We start from the raw sequence: 22,902 nt of genomic DNA, 5'->3' as shown, positions 1-22,902 counted from the left end.
TAATAATTTTTAAAACGGCAAGCGAAAAATAAGGGGAAGCCAAGAAATACTGAAATCAGGGTCAGTTTACTTTTGAGATAGTAGAGCACACTTTTTCTTATGCTGTTACTTATATTCAGACTTCGGAGAAAATTGCCACAGACTTAGTAACAAGTTTGAAGGTAACTGAAATATTCCAGCCTGGGTTTTTAGGTATATAAAAGCTTTGAATTGGAATCAAAAATACCGGCCCCTAAGTATTTGACATGGCAAATCACATATTTTATATGTTTTCTGAGCTTGATTCTTCATTTTTAAAATGAGGGTAATACTAACTACCCCACTGTTGCAAACTTTCTTTTGATGTATATGAAATAAAATCATTTTTTTGAAGAAAGCCTTTTATATACTGTAATACTTTGTATACAATAAAGTATACTATAAAGCCCTTTATATACTATAAAATGTCAAATGATTTATAATATGATCACTACTTTAGATTTTGCATTATGCAGATAGCACGTTTTAACTAAAAAACTAATTTTCTATTTTTATTTGTTATCTACAGAATCAATCCATCCTGTATTTGCGACTGTTAATTGTATATTACACATACACTTATGTACACATGTGCCTGTGATATGGTCTTAATTTCAAGAATTTGAACTTCACATTTTTTTCATTTCTTTGTACATGGTAGTTTATTATAGCCTGTTATATAGCTTTATTTATCCGTAGAATAACTCCTATCTCCCCAAAATAGATAATAAATAATAAAAAACTATCAGAATATAGCTTGTGGCTTGTATATGAGCTATAGATAGCAACATAGGAATGTAGAAGTCTATAGATAAATACAGATTTTGAAACTCAGGTACACTGAGTCTAAATAACCAAGGCATATATTTGGGATTCAAACTCAAATTTAACTGTCTCACTTCAAAGATGCCTCTTTCTGTTATACACATTACTTTCCTGCAGTTTTTCCAAATTTTATTTTAAAAATTAGATAAGGTTCAGGTCTATCTGGTTACCCATTCAGGAGGGTTTAGTTACCACAGGTTATTGTTTACTCATCTATAATATGCAGTCTGTACCTGAGTGGCATCATATTGACTCTGCTACCCTTGTTTGTGGGTGGGATGGGAGTATAGTAAACTATACAGAAATTACAAGTAACTAGTAGATATTTGAAGTTGCTCAAAATTGTTTTTTATATTTTATTTATTTTTAAATGGAAAAATATTATTTGAAAGGAAATTATTATAATTTGATAACAAAATGTCACATTACTCTTTTAATTTAAAAGTTTGTAAATATCTCAAAATTTAGATAGTTATTTTTTACCTTTTGTTTTTAAAAATACAGTGCCTTTACTTTCCCGAATTCTGCCTTCCGATGCATGTAAAATATACAAACAAGGTATCAATATCAGGTAAGGTGATTTGATTTTTTTCTCAGTAAAAGAAAGTTGAGATTTAGAGGAAGGTTTTTTCCCCTGTAATCATAACTTACATGTGTTTTATGATGTTAAAATGCTGTAACAGATTCACAATATTTTATCTCATTTGAGACATATAGATAAAAAATCAAAGACATAGAAACTTTATTTTTTTATTTTTTATTACTTAGAGAACAAACTCAAAGTGGAAGACATAAAATCTTGACTAAAGCAAAGATACTATTCTTATGTAACTACAGACTATCTAGAAGGCAAACAGTGAGAATCTTGATATAATATTAAGATTTACAGTGGTTACCTTCCTGATCCTGGATTTATTAAGGAATAAGGGACACATAAGGAAGACCCAATTCTTTTTTTTTTTTTTTTTTTGAGACGGAGTCTCGCTCTGTCGCCCAGGCTGGAGTGCAGTGGCGGGATCTCAGCTCACTGCAAGCTCCGCCTCCCGGGTTTACGCCATTCTCCTGCCTCAGCCTCCCGAGTAGCTGGGACTACAGGCGCCCGCCACCTCGCCCGGCTAGTTTTTTGCATTTTTTAGTAGAGACGGGGTTTCACCGTGTTAGCCAGGATGGTCTCGATCTCCTGACCTCGTGATCCGCCCGTCTCGGCCTCCCAAAGTGCTGGGATTACAGGCTTGAGCCACCGCGCCCGGCGGGAAGACCCAATTCTTGACTTTTTCTCCATCTGTTTCATATATTTCCTTCCCCTGTTTACTCATCCGTGCATCTGTTCTTCCATTCATTCATTCATCTATCCATTCCAGTGAATACTTTGAGGCTAATTTTAATTTCCTTCTATTCTATGCCTTTTATAACTAAGATTGATGTTTGGATCTGATGGAAAATACATCTATTTAACTTACATGAGAATTTTACTTTTATCATTCTTTATTTTGCTTTATAATAATATAGCCATATTATAAATTATCTATTTGTAAACTATATATAATGCTAGTGAATATGCCAACTTCTATATATATATGTGCATATATTGGTATATTATAAATAGTATACATGTATATATAAAATTTTGTGTATGTGTGTGTCTGTATATCTCCAGAATATTAATTTGAATGTTTAAGGGTCTAGAACTAGAAATAACTTGAAGGATTATCTCATATTAAGTCCTCAGTTAGAGATGAGAAAGCTCAGAGAAGTTAAGTGATTTTTTTACAAGAGCATTTTACAAATTAATGGCTGAACCAGGACTTCTGATTTCTTGTTCGTTGTTCTTGTCACCATGACACAAAGCAGAAGTTTTTAAAAATCAGCTATTTCTGAGAAATTTATTGTTTAGTATTTTGAATTAGTGAAGCAATAACTTGTAGTTGGAAGTAAATTCTAGGATATTATCCTTAAGCAATAGAATTTGGTTAAGGTAGATGTTTCTGGTTTTTTTTTTTTCTTTTTTTAAATAATAAAGATGAGGTCTCACTATATTGCCCAGGCTGGTCTTGAACATACAGGCTCAAGTGATTCTTCCACCTTGGCCTCCCAAAGTGCTGGGATTACAGTGTGAGCCATCACATTTAGCCTGTTTTCTAAAAACCTCTTCAGGTGTTTCTAATTATAAAAGTGTCAAGTACCTTAAATGCATTGTCATTACAGAAATCTTGGAAAATACAGAAAAATAGAAGAAAAATTAAATAGAAAAGGATTTTAGATGTGGATTTAATTCAGCAGCCTTTTGTTAGCAATTATTATGGTTTCATTAATTTAGACATTTTTAATATAGGTGCTTGCCAAAGATGGTAGGCAATTTTGGAGGATACTATTATCTTCCATGTGATACTTTAAAAAGTTAGTTTTAGGCCAGATGTGGTGGCTTATGTCTGTAATCCCAGCACTTTGGGAGGCTGAGACAGGTAGATCACTTGAGTCCTGGAGTTCAAGACCAGCCTGGGCAACATGGCAACACCCCATCTTTACAAAAAAAATATTAAAAATTATCTGGGCAAGGTGACACGTGCCTTTACTCCCAGCTACCTGGGAGACTGAGGTGGGAGAACCACCTGACCTCAGCAAGTTGAGGCTGCAGTGAGCCATAATCATGACACTGTACTTTAGCCTGGGCAACAGAGTAAGACCTTGTCTCAAAAAAAATAAAGTTTTTATTCTGTTTGAGTCCTAGGTTTAGGCAAAAAGGAGTCTCTTTGAAAAAAATTGCTTCACATTTATATATGACTTTTTAAAGTAAATGTTTTGGTACACATTATATAATAACTATAGGTAATACAACCAAAAAGGTTAAAACACAACCTGGGCAATATTATGAAATCTTGTCTGTACAAAAAATACAAAAAATTAGCTAGGCATGGTGGCACGCACTTGTAGTCCCAGCTACTCAGGAGGCTGAGGTGGGAGGATCACCTGAGCCCAGGAGGTTGAGGCTACAGTGAACCGAGATTGTGCCACTGTATTCCAACCTGGGTGATAGAGTGAGACCCTGTCACACACACACAAAAGTTAAAACAGGAACATGAGGGTAAAAGCCTGGGGGAGAAAAATTGTGAGAGAGGTTGTAGGTTAAGGGGAAGTTACTATAACTTAGCAACTCAGACATGGGGCTTACTAGTAACTGAGGATGAAGGACAAATGTGATAGGTTCTAAAGCTCTCATCAAACAAGGCTTACCAGATTAATGGAGAGGATAGCTTTTAGGATGCATGACAAAAGGTTTTTTGCCTAGGTGATAAGAATCTAAAGGAAAAAATCTGTTAACATTAAACAAAAACTTGCTATTTTAAATGTCATAAGACAATTTTTAACACCATTTCAATAAAGCTAAATTTTAAAATATATTCAAAGAGAAATCTTTAAGTTTACTTTTATCTCATGGCAGCCATGTAATCATTTGAAATGTCTTCTCTGGTATCAAAGAGAAACTAATACTTCAGTAGAAATAGGAAAGTGTGAGCAACATTATTCTTGAGAGTACTAACAAAGATTTTTACCATAAATATAAATAATTAAGAGGTCATCTGTAATCACTGATTGAAAGTATATTTGCACACTTTTCAGGATTTTCTTGTCTGAAGTGAAGCCTTTAGTTCCTTTTTTCAGTGTTATTTGGCATTTTTTCAGACTTTCTTCTTATAATACTTTCCATTCAAATATTTGCATTTGTATAAAGAACTTCTTCATGGCTAATTACATGGGAAAAATTAAAAATATTTAGGTTCATAGGCTTAACACCAAGGACTTTAAAATGCCATCGTGATAATTAACATTATTTATTGAGGCATATGTGATGCAGCTTTACCAGGTCATCTAATATGTCAGGGATATACAGAAAATGTATTACCCATTTTATTGCAAATTGTAGAAACATGGATGAAATAAAAATAGGCTGTATTAATTTATATAACTGGGAAGTTTCTATGACTAATTTTACATATTGTTAGATCTAAAATCTCAAAGGTCACCATTCAGTCTGTCTTTGTCTTTCTTTATCTGTCTTTCTGTGCATCTCTTTACTCACCTTTTCATCCCCACTCCTGGCAACCCACCACCACTTTCACCTATGATGGGCAAGCAGGGAATGGAGGCAGAAGACTGTTTTAGCCCATTTCTTCTTTTATGTAGAGCATAACATTCCCTGATAGCTGAAGCTTGGAGCCCAAATAATGCACTTACATATAGAATGATCTGTTCCTTTTTGGTATTATCAGGAGCCCACATCTTACAGAGATAGGGGAAGAGTCCTTTTTAATACTATTTTCTTTTAGGACACATGCTCAAGCCGTGATAGGTGCTATTTAATGGTATAGCTGAATTCTAGCTTCTGGAAGTGGACTAAAAACTAGATTTCAGCTATAAAGCAACAGACAGGGTCCCCCCACCCCAGCTCCCTGTGAGTTGATGCGTTACTTTTTTAGGGCTTCTTGATACATAAGGCAACCATACTTCCCTCTTTGCTCTGGCTCACCCCTGTTTTCCTGGCAGAATTATCAATAGTGTCACTTTCATTCTTAGTTGTTATTAATTTTGATGATAAATTCTATGTAACCCTAGTTATTATTTTCATGCAGCATGTGAGGCATGTTTTATTTCTGTTTTTCCTGTCTAGAGAAACCAAGAATACCAACTCATTTTGCCTTGTCTGTGATGAGAACTGAAAAACATACAGAGTAATGAATTATTACAGTTGCATTAGAAATTCAGTAGCCAGGGTGGATCTTTCACGGAGGCTTAAAGGAGCTTCCTGGGGATGTGACCAGCATCTCTTGACAGCAGGGCCAACCAGCTTCTTGGGTTTAGCAGCCATTAGCTAGGGTGATCCTGATCTGGTGATTTATAGAGCCATGTGCAAGATTGAAGCACTTCAATGTATTGTAAGCTTTCTATTTTCAGTATTTTTCCTAATTTCAGCAAGTAGTGCTTTGTAGAATGTTGTTTGAAACCAGCACATTAGGCTAGACCACGACAGGTCCAGGTTACCAAAGAGCACAGTAAACACACAGATGTGTGAATCCATGAGTATTAGATACAGAATGATCTGTAAGGTTTCCAGGGTGTAGAGATGTTGGCTGGGAAAGAGAATACAAGTCCAAATCTGAGAAGTCAAATAGAATGGCTAAGAATTTAAATGGTTTATCAAGTTGAAGGATAAAGCAAAGTTTTGTATCAGATGGTTAGGCATTAGTCTTTTGGTTTTTAATAGAATATTTCAAATTTAGTTTTTATGTATAAATTTGACTTTGCAATATGGTATTAACATCTCGGTTTGAGTTTAGAAGGAACAAATTTATTTAATTATTAGTGAAGTTTTATCAAAATTATATTTGTCAGAGTTTCTCATCTACCCAATGTTTCACAGGCTTGACACAACTCTCATAGACTTTACTGACATGAAGTGCCAACGAGGGGATCTAAGCTTCATTTTCAATGGGGATGCGGCACCCTCTGAATCTTTCGTAGTATTAGACAATGAACAAAAAGTTTATCAGCGAATACATCATGAGGTAAGCATGTTGTCTTATCAATATTCCTTTAAATTGTTAAAAAAAAAAAATCTAGGTTTTTAGCCAAGCCTCAGTATAATTTGCTTAAAAGCTTAAGGTATAATTGAGATGGTTTGCTCCTAAAGCTATAGTTTCCTGACCACTAGCTTTCTTTTCTTCTTTTTTCTTTCTTTTTTTTTTGAGACTGGAGTTTCTCTCTGTCACCCAGGCTGGAATGCAGTGGCATGATCTAGGCTCACTGCAACCTCTGCCTCCTGGGTTCAAGCAATTCTCCTGCCTCAGCCTCCAGGGTAGCTGAGACTACAGGCGCCTGCCACCAAGCCCAGCTAATTTTTGTATTTTTAGTAGAGGCTTTGTTTCACCTTGTTGGCTAGGTTGGTTTCAAACTCGTGACCTCAAATGATCCACCCACCTTGGCCTCCCAAAGAGCTGGGATTACAGGCGTGAGCCACTGCACCTGGCCTATTCTAATTTTTTATATTTCTATCCTCTGGTCTCCATCTTGACCAGTCCATTGACTCTGCTCAGAATTCAACTGATTATCTCCTATGTCAGTGAACTCCAACTTCTCTTATTCTCATTTATAGTTTTCATTTGTTGAACCTGTGCTGGACCTTTACCATGTATTATCTTTTTATCTTACCTTCTTTTAATGTTGTTGACAATCTTTATTTTATTTCTTTAATATGAATACTTCTTTTGGCTCTGTCTGTAGTCTTAACTTTTCCTAACTCTTTGGCTGCCTTTCCTTTCTATGTCCTTTCCCTCTTCGAGTACAACATGATTTTCCTTCTCTCATGCCATATCTTTGTGTTGAAAAACCATTGATAGGCCCTTGATATGGTTCTCATTTTTACAAACTGCCAGAATAATCCCTTCCATTCCCACAGTCCTATAGGTTGATGATTTACAAATATATGTTTGTGTCCCAGACAGTTCTGAGTAGAGGCTTATGTGTTTAAATGCCTAATGGATATCATGTGTGTCTCCCAGGTACCTCAAAATTCACCTTATTTAAAACTAACCTTACTACTTTTCCTCAAAACTTACTCTTTTTCCTGTTTTTCCTCTTTTGATAAATGATGACATTCTCTATTCAGTCAGAAACCTAGGAGTTATTTCTGGTATCTTTTCTTGTACTCTATGTTTTCTCATCAGAGTACATATCTGGTCATTTATTTCTCCTTAATGTCTCATAATTATTCCTCTTTTATTCACACTGTCACTACTGTAATTTGGATATTCATTATTTCTCAACTGGACCATTGGAAAGTCTTATAAATGATCTTCCTGGCTCCTTTCTTGTCTGCTTCTAAATTATCCCACATGTTGGAGATACACTGAACTTTAGATTGTGAAACCTTACTTACTTAAAGGTACTTAAAAAGTTCACCATTACCTAGAGTGAAATCTAATCTCCTTAGCATGGCATGTTTCCTTTTGTCACCTGAGTTTTGCTCACTTTCTAGCCTTTTTCTTACCTTGCTATTTTATTTTAGATACCATCATACTGCGCTCTTGGCAGTTTGTCAGATGTGCCAGGCTATTTGGGCCTTTATTCCTTTTTTCATGTTCTTTCCACTTCCTGGAATGCTTTTCTTTTTGCACCCTCACACCTGTCGGGCATGCACTTGGTGTTACTTTCTCTCCCGCCAAATGACTTTTGTTGTCCTTATGCTCCTATTAAATTTGGAACCATAAAACTTCTAATGTTACATTTACTGACATGGCTTTTTTCCCTTCTGTTAGTCGAAGCTCCTCAAGGCATGGGGTTCTTTTTGTTGTATTCCCTGGTATCCAATACAGCATCAGTACATTCTACGCTATAGGTTGGTAAACTCTTTCTGTGAAGGAAGAGATAATAAATATATTTAGATATTGAAATATATTCGTGGGCCATATGGCCTCTGTCACAACTACTCAACTCTGCTGTTAAAAGCAGCCACAGACAATATGTAAATAAATGAGTATATTACATTATGCTTTAATTCATAAAAACAGGCAGCTGATTATAGTGTGCTTACTCCTATATTAGACTCTCAGATATTTATTAAATAGTTAGACCTCTTACTTATGAAATTACAACAGGATAGCCAACTAGGCAATAAGTGAATTGGAAATACGGTCTTGAAGGAGAAGCTAGAAGTTAAGGCTAATAGTGCATAAGTATTTGTGAATGTCATAGTATTACCAAAGAACTGGTATTAAGGCTACCAGTTTTAAGGTATTAAGGTATGTATGTATACATACATATATGTATTATATATTTTATAATGCCTACAATACAGGAAAGATAGATTTTAAGCAGTATTCGTTTGAGCAGAGAATACTTGTTTTTTATCCTAATATGTATGTATACGTAATAACTTCATTAAATGTTGAAGCAATGTAATTAATTAAAATAGCAGATTTTTTTCAGTGATGTGGTTAAGAGATAGTCTCTGATTTATATAAGAATTCTGTTCCAAAAGTTTATTGAAAATAGGATGTTTGAAATGTAAGGCAAATTTGCTCATAGACAATGGGTTATATAGTGTTCAGTTTCCAAGCTAATATGTAAAATTCTAGTTGATTCATAATGTATTTGAAGTATAGTGTTTAACAGTTCTGTTTACTGCAACCAAACTGTTTTTTAAAGAAAATTGTGTTCAGAATTAATTTGGGTTACCAGGAATACATTTTCACCTATTACGGCTTTAGCAGTAATACCAAGATTTTGCATTCTTTACTTGTAGGGGTAGAGGAAATGGTACTGTCCCAGGCCCAAGCTATTGCTATTGTTTTTTGTTGTTGTTTTGAGACGGAGTCTCTCTCTGTCTCCAGGCTGGAGTGCAGTGTCTTGATTAACTCGGCTTACCGCAACCACCGCCTCCTGTGTTCAAGTGATTTTTCTGACTCAGCCTCCTAAGTAGCTGGGACTACAGGCACGTGCCACCATGCCTGGCTAATTTTTTGTATTTTTAGTAGAGATGGGGTTTCACCATGTTAGCCAGAATGGTCTCTATCTTCTGACTGTGATCCGCCCGCCTCTGCCTCCCAAAGTGCTGGGATTATAGGCATGAGCCACTGCGCCTGGCTGCCATGGGTATTGTTTTTAGAAATTCAGAAAGGGACTATATGTAGGTTAAAGTTAGATGGTGAAGAATAGGAAATGGGCCTCTTGGGAACCTAGAAATAAGGAGGTATGGAGAATGGCACCTCTAACTATTGTAAACCCTATTCTTCAGACAACTTCCTAGGTTTTGCCTTTTTTCTTCCTTATAACGTCTTAAATATTAGTTAGGATATCTCTCTTGGCCTATTATGGAATAGAATCTCATCTTATACCTGCTCACTTACTTTTCTATACTTGATCATTTAGTCTTCTGTCCCTGAAGCAAGCACAGAACTTTCCTTTTTTCTCATATAAAAAATAATTATTGCTCAATTATTATATACCAGCACTATGGAATATGTACAGGATAAAACCTGAAGCATGGCTACTCATTAAGTTTAGAAATCACGGTTGATATTTATGGATTCCTTTCCATTTTATAAGGAATATAGAAAAGATCCCTTCTTACTTATTTTCCTTCCTTCCCTCTCTGCTGCTTCCCTTCTTCTATCCTTCCCTTCTGTTCTCTTCTTCCTTTCTTTCTTCCACTTAGAATTTATTGGGAAAGACAGGCTCAAATGACAGTAGTGGATTTTTGCATTAAAAAGAACTAAAGTAAGATTCATCTATATTGAAAGAAAAATATTCTTTATCTGGGCTTTTTTCTCAGATCTGTCAACTTAATTCTTAAAGTAGTTTTTAAACATTGCTTTATGGACTATATAGTTTTATAATGGGTAATCTAGTACTGCTTCCATTACATATCTATGACAGGGTAAGAGTACTATATTTCATGTGTCCTGCTTTTGTAGATTCATAATTAGTCATAACGCTAACTTAGAGAAGATATTAATATGTACAATTTAAACATCTAATTCTTTTTAGGGTAAGTGGCACTTCACATTATTTAGAAACTGTCCTTTTTGTCTTTAAAAATTTGTAACATTATAATTGTTGATATTTTCATATGTAGCACTAAGAACTTTTGAAAAACCTAGATTTTTATGTTTAACTTTTGTTCTCATCCCAGGAATCAGAGATGGAAACAGAAGAAGAGGTTGATATTTTAATGAGCAGTGATATTTACTCTGCAACTTTATCAACAAAATCAATTTCTTTCACGCGTGCCCAGACAGGATGGCTTTTTCGGGAAGATAAAACAGTATGTGCAAATCTAGATTTTTAAACTTTAAGCATTGTTCGGTATTTAATATTTCCAAAATAATGTGATGAAATGCAAGAAGTAGCTTACAACATTGTCTCCAAGTAGTTTTTTTTCTTTCTTTCTTGAATCCAGATAAGGAATTATAATGGATGGTTAGAGTCAGAATGTGTCCTTGGAGAATTCAGGAAAGAAAGCTGAGCTCATTTGAATTCTGTGTCAGGAAGGACTCTTACTGCTAGCTGCCTTGTTATTATACAGGGAACAATGTTTTCACATGATTCCACACTTCTAGTGCTTTATTCCATAAGAAGACTACAAAAAGGGATAAACTTGACTATTTCTCTGAACCTGTTTTTCTCCCTACTTTAGACTTCTCATTTACTTAATATTTGTTTTTTGTGTTCTATACATGTGACTAAGATTAAATAACCTTACATTGTATTCTATACGTATGACTAAGATTAAATAACCTTACATTTCTGCAACACTGTAGAAATGTTAAATCAAATCTCTGTGGAAGTTTCCCCATTAGTGTAAATTATTTCCATAATTCCCCATTTTATCTGTCAGCAAGAGGTTATATAAGACCATTCAAACATATATTCGAAAAATTTTGAGGCTAGGTGCGGTGGCTTATGCATGTAATCCCAGCATTTTGGGAGGCTGAGGCCGGCGGATCACTAGGTCAGGAGTTCGAGACCAACCTGGCCAGCATGGTGAAAACCTGTGTCTACTAAAAATGCAAAAATTACCCGGGTGTGGTGGTGCATACCTGCAATACTCAGAAGACTGAAGCAGGAGAATCGCTTGAACCTGGGAGGTGGAGATTGCAGTGAGCCAAGATGGCAACACTGCACTGCAGCCTGAGACAGAGTGAGACTCAGTCTCAATAAATAAATAAATAAATAAATAAATAAAAAATTGAAGGAGCTGTATGAAGAAGCATTTTTATAAACTTTTAAATTTAGCAATAAGTAACTACATCAAGTCAGGGTCAAGATTGACTTCTATTAAAATTTATTTTTATTATGCACAGTGAAATGAATATATTCTCACTGGAGAAATTTAAAAAAAGCCTTATTAGGGTTCTCTGAGAAACAAAACCAATAGAGAGAAGGGGAGTGGGGAGAGGAGAAGAAGGAGGGAGAAATTGATTTTGAGGAGTGGTTCATGAAATCGTAGGAGTTGGCAAATCTGAAATGTAAAGCAATCTAGCAGGCTGGAAATTTAGTAATGTGTGGATATTGTGCTCTTGAGTTAGAAATGTTCAGGCTTGGCCTCCTGGGCAACAGAGCAAGACCTGACTCTATAAAAAATGTAAAAATTAGATGGCTGAGGTGGCACAAGCCTATAGTCGCAGCTGCTTGGAAGGATGAGGTGAGACGATTACTTGAGCCCAGAAGGTTGAGTCCACAGTGAGTGATCACACCACTGCACTGTAGCCTGGGTGACAGAGCGAACCCCTGTCCAAAAAAAAAAGAGAAAAAGAAATCTGCAGGCTGGAAACTCAAGCGGAGTTTCTGTGTTGCAGTTTTGAGGTAGAATTGCTTTTTTTTCCTGGAAACCTAAGTTTTTGCTCTTAAGACCTTCAAACTCATTAGATTGGGCCCACCCACATTATGCAGGGTAATTAGCTCTACTTAAAGTCCATTGGTTGTTAATCACATCTAAAAAATACCCTCACGGCAACATCTAGACTGGTGTTTGACCAAACGCCTGACATCATAGCCTAGCCACGCTGACACATAAAATTATCATATAACTTTATACATAAAGCTAAAAAGCCCTCCTTGGCCACTGCCCACAGCCCCATATCCCCTTGCAGAACGTCACCATTCTATATATCCTCCAGACCTTTTTTATGCTCTCAATACATAAATATGAACTCATAATAATAGATAGCCATTTGTTGCTGATGCTTACTTTTTCATAAAGTGTCGTATTGTATCTACTGTTTTGCAGCTAGCTTTTTTTCCTCATTCTTTAGTATGTCTTAGAAGTCTTCTCTTACCAGTACATGTAGTGCTAGTTCATTCTTTTTAGCAATTGCATAGTATTCTATATGATGGATATACTGTAACTTAACTTATTCAGTCTTGTTTTTGGATATTTAAATGAATAGACACATATTTGTGTTCAGTTTTCTGCCATTATAAATGACGTGTTTATCATCCTTTTACATGCTTTTGCCAATTATAAGTAGCAAGAAATTAAGTGGCTGGATAATGGGGAATACACACTTAACATTTTGTTGATATGATAATTTACATTTACTAAGTGGTTTTTCATTATAAGGTTTCAAAAACTGATAATTACCACCTGGTTATTTCCCAGCCACAGATAAATTCTGTTAGGAAATCTCTGTTAGGAAATGGCTCACTGATTTTCCTCTCTAAGCCTAATGGCATTATAGCATTCTCAGTTGTGAGGTCCTACATTGCAGTCCATTTGTTGGCTTTAAAGTCTTATTTGTTTGTACTTTGTTCTTCTGGGCAGCATTAGATGGATCACTTCAAGAGAAGATAAAAATTGAAACTGCTAATCATCTAGTACTACTGCTAAGCAGCTCAAAGCTCTTGAAGCATCTAGGTGATCTTCTTAAATCTTTGACAGGTAAGGAGGGAGTCAGTAATGCCTAAGGTTCCCATTTTGTAGGTAGAAATAGGTGCAGAATGCTTTGCTTTTTTTGCAAGGTGGACCGGAACACAACTCTGAACATGTAGTTTTGGAATGTCAGTAAACAGCAGCAGGGTGGAGACATGTGATTTGCATGCACATAGAAATGGGAAGCTTGTTTTCAGTAAGTTATTTATCTTTTTTTTTTTTTAAGTAAGGTATTTCAAACTGAATACCTGTGGGTCTGAAAAAGGTAAAAGTTAATGTTGAAGGTTTAAGAGGACTTTGTTGGAAGGAAGCAATGACTTTTCTTGATGTCCTTTACATCACTTGAGTTTCCCTAAAACACTTTAGTTGTATTGATGAGCAAGGGAACTCTTTTCTTTGTTGAAAACAAGCAGCTATAATTTGAAGTTTGGTGCCTGTTAGAGAATAGAGAATTTGAACAGGTCATTAATTCTGGTTGTACTAGAGATTCTTATGTGATGTGGACTATTTCTTTTTATTCCACTCTTTTTCTATCTATAAAATGGGAACAGTGTTATCCCTGACCCCTCCTTGTTACTTGTGATATTTGACTGCCAGCTTAATAGTTTTGAGATAGCTTTGTGCTACTTGGGAGTAGGATCTAAAGAAATGCTATGTGGCAATTTTATTTAAAATCATTTGCAAATTAACTACCATACATTTTTGTGTGTTTTAAATTTCACTTTACTGATTTGAAATGTATGCTTTGTATATTTTTTTAACTTATTGAATAACTTAGATATATATATTGTATAAACCTAGAAAATGTAAAATAATTTGATAATTTCAAGTACCAAAGGAATATTCATTTTTACCTACATGTTACATGTTTATGGAAAAATATATTACCTTGACACTTTTTTTAACCTAAAAATTTTACTTTTAAATATTTGGTTTTGTTTTAGGAAAGAGTAGGAAACTTTTTGGCAGACTTTTATCTGGTGAATGGACTTGTTTTAGAATCAAGGAAAAGAAGAGAACATCTCAGTGAAGAGGATATTCTTCGAAATAAGGCCATCATGGAGAGTTTGAGTAAAGGTGGAAACATAATGGAACAGAATTTTGAGGTATAATTTTTAATTCTCCTAATTTGTAGTTTCCTAAGAAGAGAGGGGATAGATTTCATTCTTGGTGGCATTCAGTAAGTATATAAGTATACTCACAGCTTTTATTTACTATATGTTACCTTTTTCTATGAATCTTCATTTTGTTGATGTCATTATTATGAAGAAGATAAAAAAGAAAAAAATGGCGTTTGGGATTTTTTTGTGAATCTGTACTTTATCTTTGAGTCTTCATTAATAAGTAGATTAAAAGCTTGAAACCTAATGTTATTATTATTATTTTGAGACAGATTCTTGCTGTGTTGCCCAGGCGGGAGTGCAGTGACTCAGTCTCGGCTCACTGCAACTTCTGCCTCCTGGGTTCAAGTGATTCTTCTGCCTCATCCCCCCCAGGTAGCTGGGATTACAGGCCCTGCCACCAGGCCTGGCTAATTTTTGTATTTTTAGTAGAAATGAGGTTTTACCATGTTGGCCAGGCTGGTCTCAAACTCCTGACCTCAAGTGATCTGCCTACCTCGGCCTCCCAAAGTGCTAGCATTACAGATTGCGAGCCACTATGCCCAGTGTTATTTCTTTATTTATTTAGAGACGGAGTCTCCCTCTGTTGCCCAGGCTGGAGTGCAGTGGCGAGATCTTGACTCACTGCAGCCTCCGCCTCCTGGGTTCAAGTGATTCTCCTGCCTCAGCCTTCCGAGTAGCTGGGATTACAGGCGCTTAATTCTTTCTGCTTTGCTAATCAAAATCCACTGCTTTGAAGGCCCAGCTAAAGATCCATCTACTTTATGGTGTCGTCTCTGACTTATACCTTCCCATGTATTTCTTGTTTAGCATATGTTTACTGAAAGCCTGCTATATGCAAAGAATTGTGTGACAGTAAGGAAAGGGGAGGGGAAATTAGGAAATAAAAGATGTGTGAGACGTGGTAACTGCTCCTTAAATCTTATTCCTCTGTGAAGTGAATTAGATGCATTCTTAAATTTATTTTGTATTTGTATAATTTTAGATTTCCAAAAAAAATACTAGAGTCATACAGAGAATTCTTGGACACCTTCATCAAGATTTCCCAGATGGGCCCGGGCATGGTGGCTCACACCTGTAATCCCAGCACTTTGGGAGGCCAAGGTGGGCGGATCCCCTGAGGTCAGGAGTTCAAGACCAGCCTGGCCAACGTGGTGAAACCCCGCCTCTAAAAAATTAGTTGGGCATGGTGGTGCATGCCTGTAATCCCAGCTACTCGGGAAGCTGAGACAGGAAATCGCTTGAACCTGGGAGGTGGAGGTTGTGGAGCCAAGATTATGCCATTGCACTCCATCCTGGGCAACAAGAGCGAGACTCCATCTCAAAAAAAAAAGATTTCCCAGATACTGCCATTTTATAGCACTGTTTTTCAAACTGCGATATAGGGATCCTTTAGTAGATTATAAGAAATTAATTTAGTGGGCCATGACTACTTTTTTCCTTTTCCCCCCTTAGTTGTTGGCAATACTGAAAAAAATTAGTATCTAAATGAAAATGGTAGGCCAGGCACAGTGGCTCACACCTGGAATCCCAGCACTTTGGGAGGCCAAGGTGGGAGGATTGCTTGAGTCCAGGAGGTGGAAACCAGCCTCGGCAACAGAACAAGACCCTGCCTCTACCAAAAAAAAAAAAAAAAAATTAAAAATCAGCTGTGTTCAGTGGCATGAGCCTGTAGTTCCAACTACTTGGGAGGCTGAGGCAGGACGATCACTTGAGCCCAGGAGACTGAGGCTGCAATGAGCTATAATCATGCCACTGCCACTGCATTCCAGCCTGGGTGACACAGTGAGATCCTTTCACCAAAAGAAAAAAACAAAAGAAAAATCAGAGCACATTATACATAATGAGAGTCATTACTACTTCATGAAGCAATAGTTTCAAGAGTGTGTGTGTGTTGTATAAACATGCATATGTGTGTGAGTGCCAGATTGTAATATAAATTGTGAGTCACAGTTATGAAAAGGTTAAAAGGCTACTACAAGGAGGCTTGAATTCCTGGAATGTTTAGTGCTTTCCCTATAGTATTGTCCTGGATTCTATGTTTTAGTGATGGTCAAACTTTCCAGAATAGTATGCCAGGTTTCACCTAATTCATGGTAGTACTATGTTTGTCAGTAAAACATTTTAATACTTAGAAAGATCATGTATCGAGTGAATCAACCATAGTTTACTTGAGTACATTATGTAAAATGTTTAAAATTGTGATCATACCACTTTAGTGTGATCTTGTCCCCTTCCTGCCACATCTCATCTGTGCTCCTCGTTTTTCTTCTGACTTTGGGAGAAAGCTTCACCTTTTCCAGGAGCCTGCTAGTGTTTACAGTAGGAAATACAGGCCAAAATATACTCAGGAAATAGAAATGGAGATGAATTAATAGCGGGAATGCTGAGCTCAGTCTTTGACAGGGCTGCTATCTTCTCCCATTGTTGACCAGACAAAAGCCCATCTCTTTGGACTTATATTGTGATTTAAATTTTATTAGAGTTCTTTTGAAAAAAAGTGATTTTGTTGTGTTGGTGGTTATTGCTACTTTTTTAAAAATTTGGGCAACACAGGCCAGGTGTGATGGCTCATGCCTGTAATCCCAGCACTTTGGGAGGCCAAGGGAGGCCAAGGTGGGCGGATCATGAGGTCAGGAGATCGAGACCATTCTGGCTAACACGGTGAAAACCCGTCTCTACTAAAAATACAAAAAAAAAAAAAAAAAATTCGCCGGTCGTGGTGGCGGGTGCCTGTAATCCTAGCTACTCAGGAGGTTGAAGCAGTAGAATGGCGTGAACCTAGGAGGCAGAGCTTGCAGTGAGCCGAGATCATGCCACTACACTCCAGCCTGGGTGACAGAGCAAGACTCCGTCTCAAAATAAATAAATAAATAAAATTTGGGCAACAAACTGATTTGGGATAAGTATATGGAAATAAGACTTTATAGAATGCCATCTCATGGCATTTGCCAGTTGCCTCTTTTGGTCTGATTTATGTACATTTAAATTTACTATGGACAACTTGATTTTCTTAAGGGCAGAGATTGTAACCGGATGTACTTGAATAGTTAAAGAGGTCTTTAAGTAGCATTTTAAGCAGCTGTAATTTTGCAAGTTGAAATTAAAACATAGTTTAATGCCAGATAACTATATAGTGGAACAAATTAATATTAATTACATTAAATAATTAATGTAATTATTTCAACTTCGAATCAGAAATTAAAGGAAACACTTCCCATATGAACCATAGGATTTTGAGCTTTATAGTTGATGAATATTTAAATTCAATTTGTCAGTTTCTACAAAAGATAAAAAATCTGGTGGGATTTTGATTGGGATAATGTTGAATCTGTAGGTAAATCAATTTTGACATAAAAGCCGGTTTGGATTTTTTTTAATTAAGCTTTTTATTTTGAAATAATTATAAATTCACATACAGTTATATGAAATAATACAGGGATTCCATGTATGCCTCACCCAGTTTCCCCCAATGGTAACATCTTACCAAAGTGTAGAACAATACCACGGCGAGGATATTGGCATTTGTAGTCAAGACACAGAAGATGTCTACCACCATAGGATCCCTCATGTTCCTCTTTTTTAGGCACATTTGCTGCCCCCTTAGCCTCTCTCTGTCCCTTATGCCTGGCAACCACTAATCTGTTCTTCCATTTCTTTAGTGTTGCTGTTTCAAGGATGTTCTGTAAATGGAATCATATAGTTAGCCTTTTGAAATTGGCTTTATAGTTAGCCTTAGCCTTTTGAAATTGGCTTTTTTTTTTCCACTTAGCATAATTCACTGGTGATTTATCTAAGTTGTATGTGTCAATAGTTTGTTCTTTTTTTTGTTGAGCAATATTTCATGGTATTAGTGTACCACAATTTGTTTAACCATTCACATGTTGAAGAACATCTGGGTTGTTTTGGGCCATAATGAATTAAGCTGCAAAAAACATTCACATATAGGTTTTTGTATGAATGTAATATAAGTCTTCATTTTTCTGGGATAAATGTCCAAGAGTGCAGCTGCTATGTCATATGGTAGTTAGCTGAATGTTTAGTTTTATAAGAGACTGCCAAAGTGTTTTTCGTTTTTTACATTCCCATCAGCAGTGTATGAATGGTCCAGTTTTTCTACATCCTTGCAAGCTTTTGGTATTATCATTATTTTCTATGTTACTCATTCTCATAGTGTTTAATGCGATCTCATTTTGATTTAATTGCATTGTCCTAATGGCTAATGATACTGAATGGTCATCTCTTCATGCGCTTATTTGCTATCTGTATATCCTCTTCTGTAGCATGTCTCTTCATGCCTTTTACTCTTTTTCTAATTGGATTTTCTTTTTTTCATTATTGTTGAGTTTTCCAAGTTGTTGTTTCTGAGACAGGGTCTCACTGTTTTGGTCAGACTGGGGTGCAATGGCATGATCTTGGTTCACTGCAGCCTTGACCACCTCAACTCAAACAATCCTCCCAACTCAGTCTCCTAAGTAGCTGAGATTACAGGCATGCATCACCATGCCTAGTTAACTTTTTATTTTTGTTATTATTATTTTTTTTGTAGAGACAAGGTCTTACCATGTTGCCCAGACTGGTCTCAAACTCCTGGGCGACTACCTCAGCTTCCCAAAGTACTGGGATTATAGGTATGAGCCGTTATGCCTCGCCCAAAGTTCTTTATATTTTCCAGATGTTAATTCTTTATCAGATAGATGTTTTACAAATATTTCCTCTCACTCTGTAGCTTGTCTTTTCATCTTCTCAAAGTGGGCTTTCATTGAAAAAAAAGTTTATCATTTTGATGACATCCAATTTATCAATTTTTAGCTTGTGTCACATGCCAAATCTGAGAAGTTTTTGCCTAGCTCCAGGTGTCTAAGATTTTCTCCTGTGTTTTTTTCTAAGTTTTATATCTTTATATTTTACATTTAAGGAAATGACCAGTTTGAGTTAATTTTGTGGAAAGTATGAGGTTTAGGTCAAAGGTTTATTTATTTTTTTTGCCTTGGATGCCCAGTTGCTCCAGCATCATTTTTTGAGAAGTCTGTTCCTCCTCCATTGTATTGCCTGCTGAGGTTTATATAGGGATGGTGTTGAATCTATAGATCAATTTGGGGAGACTTGATATCTTAACAATATTGAATATTCTGTTTGATGAACATGGTGTATCTCTTCATTTATTTAGGTTCTCTATAATTTCTCTCAGAAGTGTTCAGTGTATACATATTACACATATTTTATTAAATTTATCTTGTAAATTTTTAATATTTTTGAGGCTATCATAAAAGATTGTCTTTAAATTCATTTCCCAGTTTGTTTTTTATATATAGAAATAAATGTGATTTTTATATTTCTACATTTATATATTCTATAGTCTTTTTATTTTATTTTATTTTATTTTATTTTTATTTTTTGTTTTCTTGGAGACAGAGTCTCGTTCTGTCTCCCAGGCTAGAGTGCAGTGGTGCAATCTCTCAGCTCACTGCAACTCTGCCTGCCATGTTCAAGCGATTCTCCTGCCTCACCCTCTGGAGTAGCTGAGATTATAGGCACCCACCACCACACCCGGCTAGTTTTTGTATTTTTAGTAGAGACGGGATTTCGCCATGTTGACCAGGCTGGTCTAGAACTCCTGACCTCAGGTGATCCACCTGCCTCGACAACCCAAAGTGCTGGGATTACAGGCGTGAGCCACTGTGCCTGGCATATTCTATAGTCTTTTGTATATTACTTAGGAGTTTCTACAAATGCTCATGTCATCAAATAATAATGATAGTTTTACTTTTCTCTTGCCTGTTCTTACTTCTTTTATTTGTTTTTCTTACCTCACTGCACTGGGAAGTAACACTAGTAAAATAGTGAATAAAAATGTTATGAGCAGGTGCACATGGCTTTTTCTTGATCTTAGAAGGGACTTTTTTATACTAACATTAATTTTTTTAAAAAAATTACTCTGTTATTTTTCAACCTGACTTAAGTCATTTAATGATTACTAGGAACCAAGATTTTGTTGTTGTTTGTCAGCATAGTAATCCTTTTAATATTATGTTTAAAATTTTTTTAGAATAAAGAAAATGTGCCTTGTTATATGTTGTTTGGACTTTTGATAAGGAGGAATCGAAGAATTGCATTTGAGAATATTTTCAGAGTTCAATTATAAATCTTTTTAGAATAAATTTAAAGAAAATATTAATAGTAATTCTATCAGATATTCATCAATATGTATAATTTGATTTGGTTTAATTATGTAAGGTATAGGATGCAAGAACAACAAAATAGAATTGATAGGTCTAATTATAGAAGGATACTGGTAGCTGTATGTTGTTTTTTCTCTTAGACACAGGCACAGAATTGAACACCTGGAAAGCAGCATGGAACTGTTGGCAGTTTATATATATATAATAGTGGACATGAAAGAGGAAAAGAAATATTTGTGTGCATTTTGTTTATAATTTTAGGAGTACAGTTCTTTTAAGCCTACATAGTAAGCTTTTTAAGAACGGTATATATATATGTGTGTCTCTTCATTTATTTGGGTTCTCTATAATTTCTCTCAGAAGTATTCAGTGTATAAATATTACACATATTTTATTAAATTTATCTTGTAAATTTTTAATATTTTTGAGGCTATCATAAAAGATTGTCTTTAACTTGGCTGGCACAGCTGGTGGCAGGTGGATCACTTGAGGTCAGGAGTTCGAGACCAGCCTAGCCATCATGGTGAAACCCCGTCTGTACGGAAAATACAAAAATTAGCTGGACGTGGTGGTACACTGTAATCCCAGCTATTCTGGAGGCTGAGGCAGAATTGCTTGAGCCTGGGAAGTGGAGGTTGCAGTGAGCCGAGATCACTCCACTGTACTCCAGCCTGGGCAACAGAGCGAGACTGTCTCAAAAAAAAGAAAAAAAGTGTTTAACTCTATTATTTAATGTGAGGTTAAACAATAGGGGGTCAAAGAGGAGAGACCTGTCAAATGAATTCAAGAGACATTCCCATTTTAATGGTGAACTAGATTTTAAAATTTAAAGTTTTAAAAGACATTATAGCTGGGTGCGATGGCTTACACCTGTAATCCCAGCACTTCGTGAGGCTGAGGTGACCGGATTATTTGAGGTCAGGAATTCAAGACCAGCCCGGTCAACATGGTGAAACCCCATGTCAACTAAATATACAAATAAAATTAGCGGGTATGGTGGTGCGCACCTGTAATCCCAGCTACTCAGGAGGCTGAGGCAGGAGAATTGCTTGAACCCAGGGGGCAGAGGTTGCAGTTAGCTGACATCATGCCACTGCACTCCAGCCTGGGCAACAAAGTGAGACTCCATCTCAAAAAAAAAAAAAAAAAAAAAAAGATGTTATAAATCAATATTGAAAATTGACGCTTTCAAGATGACAGCTGACAATGTAAGAACAAATCAAGTGTAGAAATAGACATGCTGTATGCTATATTAATTTTCAAGTCATGGTGAATTGTAGATTAGTAACTCAGATGTATTTAATTAATAACAGTTGTGTGGAAAGCATTATATTTTATCAGAGAGTAATGAAGGATTCTCCAGTGGCCTACCTAATCTGAGTTGAGTGCCATAAACTCAATTTCAGCTTCTGCAGGTTAAAAACTAAATTTATTGGATGTCTTTCATAGCTGGCTGAAAAAAGAAAACAACAAAAACTGAATTCATATACACCTCAGCAAAGTTTTCTTTCTTATTGATATTGACTTAAAGCACTGGAGTGGTTAGCATGGGCCTTGTACTAAGTATTTTCCATGTATTATCTGATTTAGTTATTGTAATGACCTAAAGAGGTGAGAGCCATTGCCCATTTTATAAAAAAGAAATTGAGATTTAAGTAAGTTAATTTGTCTGAGTTACGAAGATAGAGAAGCAGAGATGGGCCTTTATTTTAGAAACCTGACTGCAAGCCTGGTCTTGCTGTAAGTACTTTGCTTCTTAGTCTGTCTTTGTTATAGTTTTTTCTTTCTGTATATCCAGGTATTAACATGTCTTAGCAATTCTTTCAGCATACTGGGAAATTGAAGTTGGGAAAGAGTAGGGGAAACCTTAAGAAATAATCCTGGGAATATGTTATTGGTAAATGTAGTAAAAACTAGTAGAGCACATAATAGTAAAAATTATATTTTTGATTTTGGAGAATTATTAAAAGTTTCAAAAATCTAGAAAATATATGTGATTTCTTATTTTTTTCAAAAGACATGAAAATTCTATATTTTAAAGCCATGTTTTAATAGAATTTCAATTCTTAAAAATAAATGTCTACTCCTTTTTGGAATGAATTTATATGCTTTATTTTAAATAAATAGCTTTTGGGTTTCTTCTTATTCCCTACCCCCAGCCAAACATTTATTTCAATTTCTGCAAGAAATGGCTTATAGGTAATATTTAGAAGGAATTATTTACCGTTTGACTACTTTTACTATACTTCTTCTGCCTTTTTTTCTCTTCTTTCCCAGATGTGGTTCTAGTATTTAATATATATTTTTGACAAAAATTTTGATAACAAAATTT

At 35.7% G+C, this 22,902-nt stretch overlaps 1 protein-coding gene across 3 annotated transcripts in view; it reads left to right on the top strand.

The window, feature by feature from the left end:
• Positions 1-22,902, top strand: part of ANKRD13C (ankyrin repeat domain 13C) — a 91,580-nt gene that overhangs the window by 47,138 nt on the left and 21,540 nt on the right. For all 3 annotated transcript variants that reach the window (XM_033225281.1, XM_033225282.1, XM_033225280.1), the window contains exons 6-9: positions 1,348-1,414; positions 6,260-6,404; positions 10,529-10,660; positions 14,212-14,373. In XM_033225281.1, coding sequence (XP_033081172.1) covers positions 1,348-1,414; positions 6,260-6,404; positions 10,529-10,660; positions 14,212-14,373 — 506 coding nt within the window. The remainder of the gene's footprint in view (positions 1-1,347; positions 1,415-6,259; positions 6,405-10,528; positions 10,661-14,211; positions 14,374-22,902) is intronic.

The sequence above is a fragment of the Trachypithecus francoisi genome, unplaced genomic scaffold, assembly GCF_009764315.1.
Source record: "Trachypithecus francoisi isolate TF-2019V2 unplaced genomic scaffold, Tfra_2.0 Lachesis_group12, whole genome shotgun sequence".
Classification (NCBI taxonomy): Eukaryota; Metazoa; Chordata; class Mammalia; order Primates; family Cercopithecidae; genus Trachypithecus; species Trachypithecus francoisi.
This window is presented reverse-complemented; position numbering and strand designations above follow the sequence as displayed.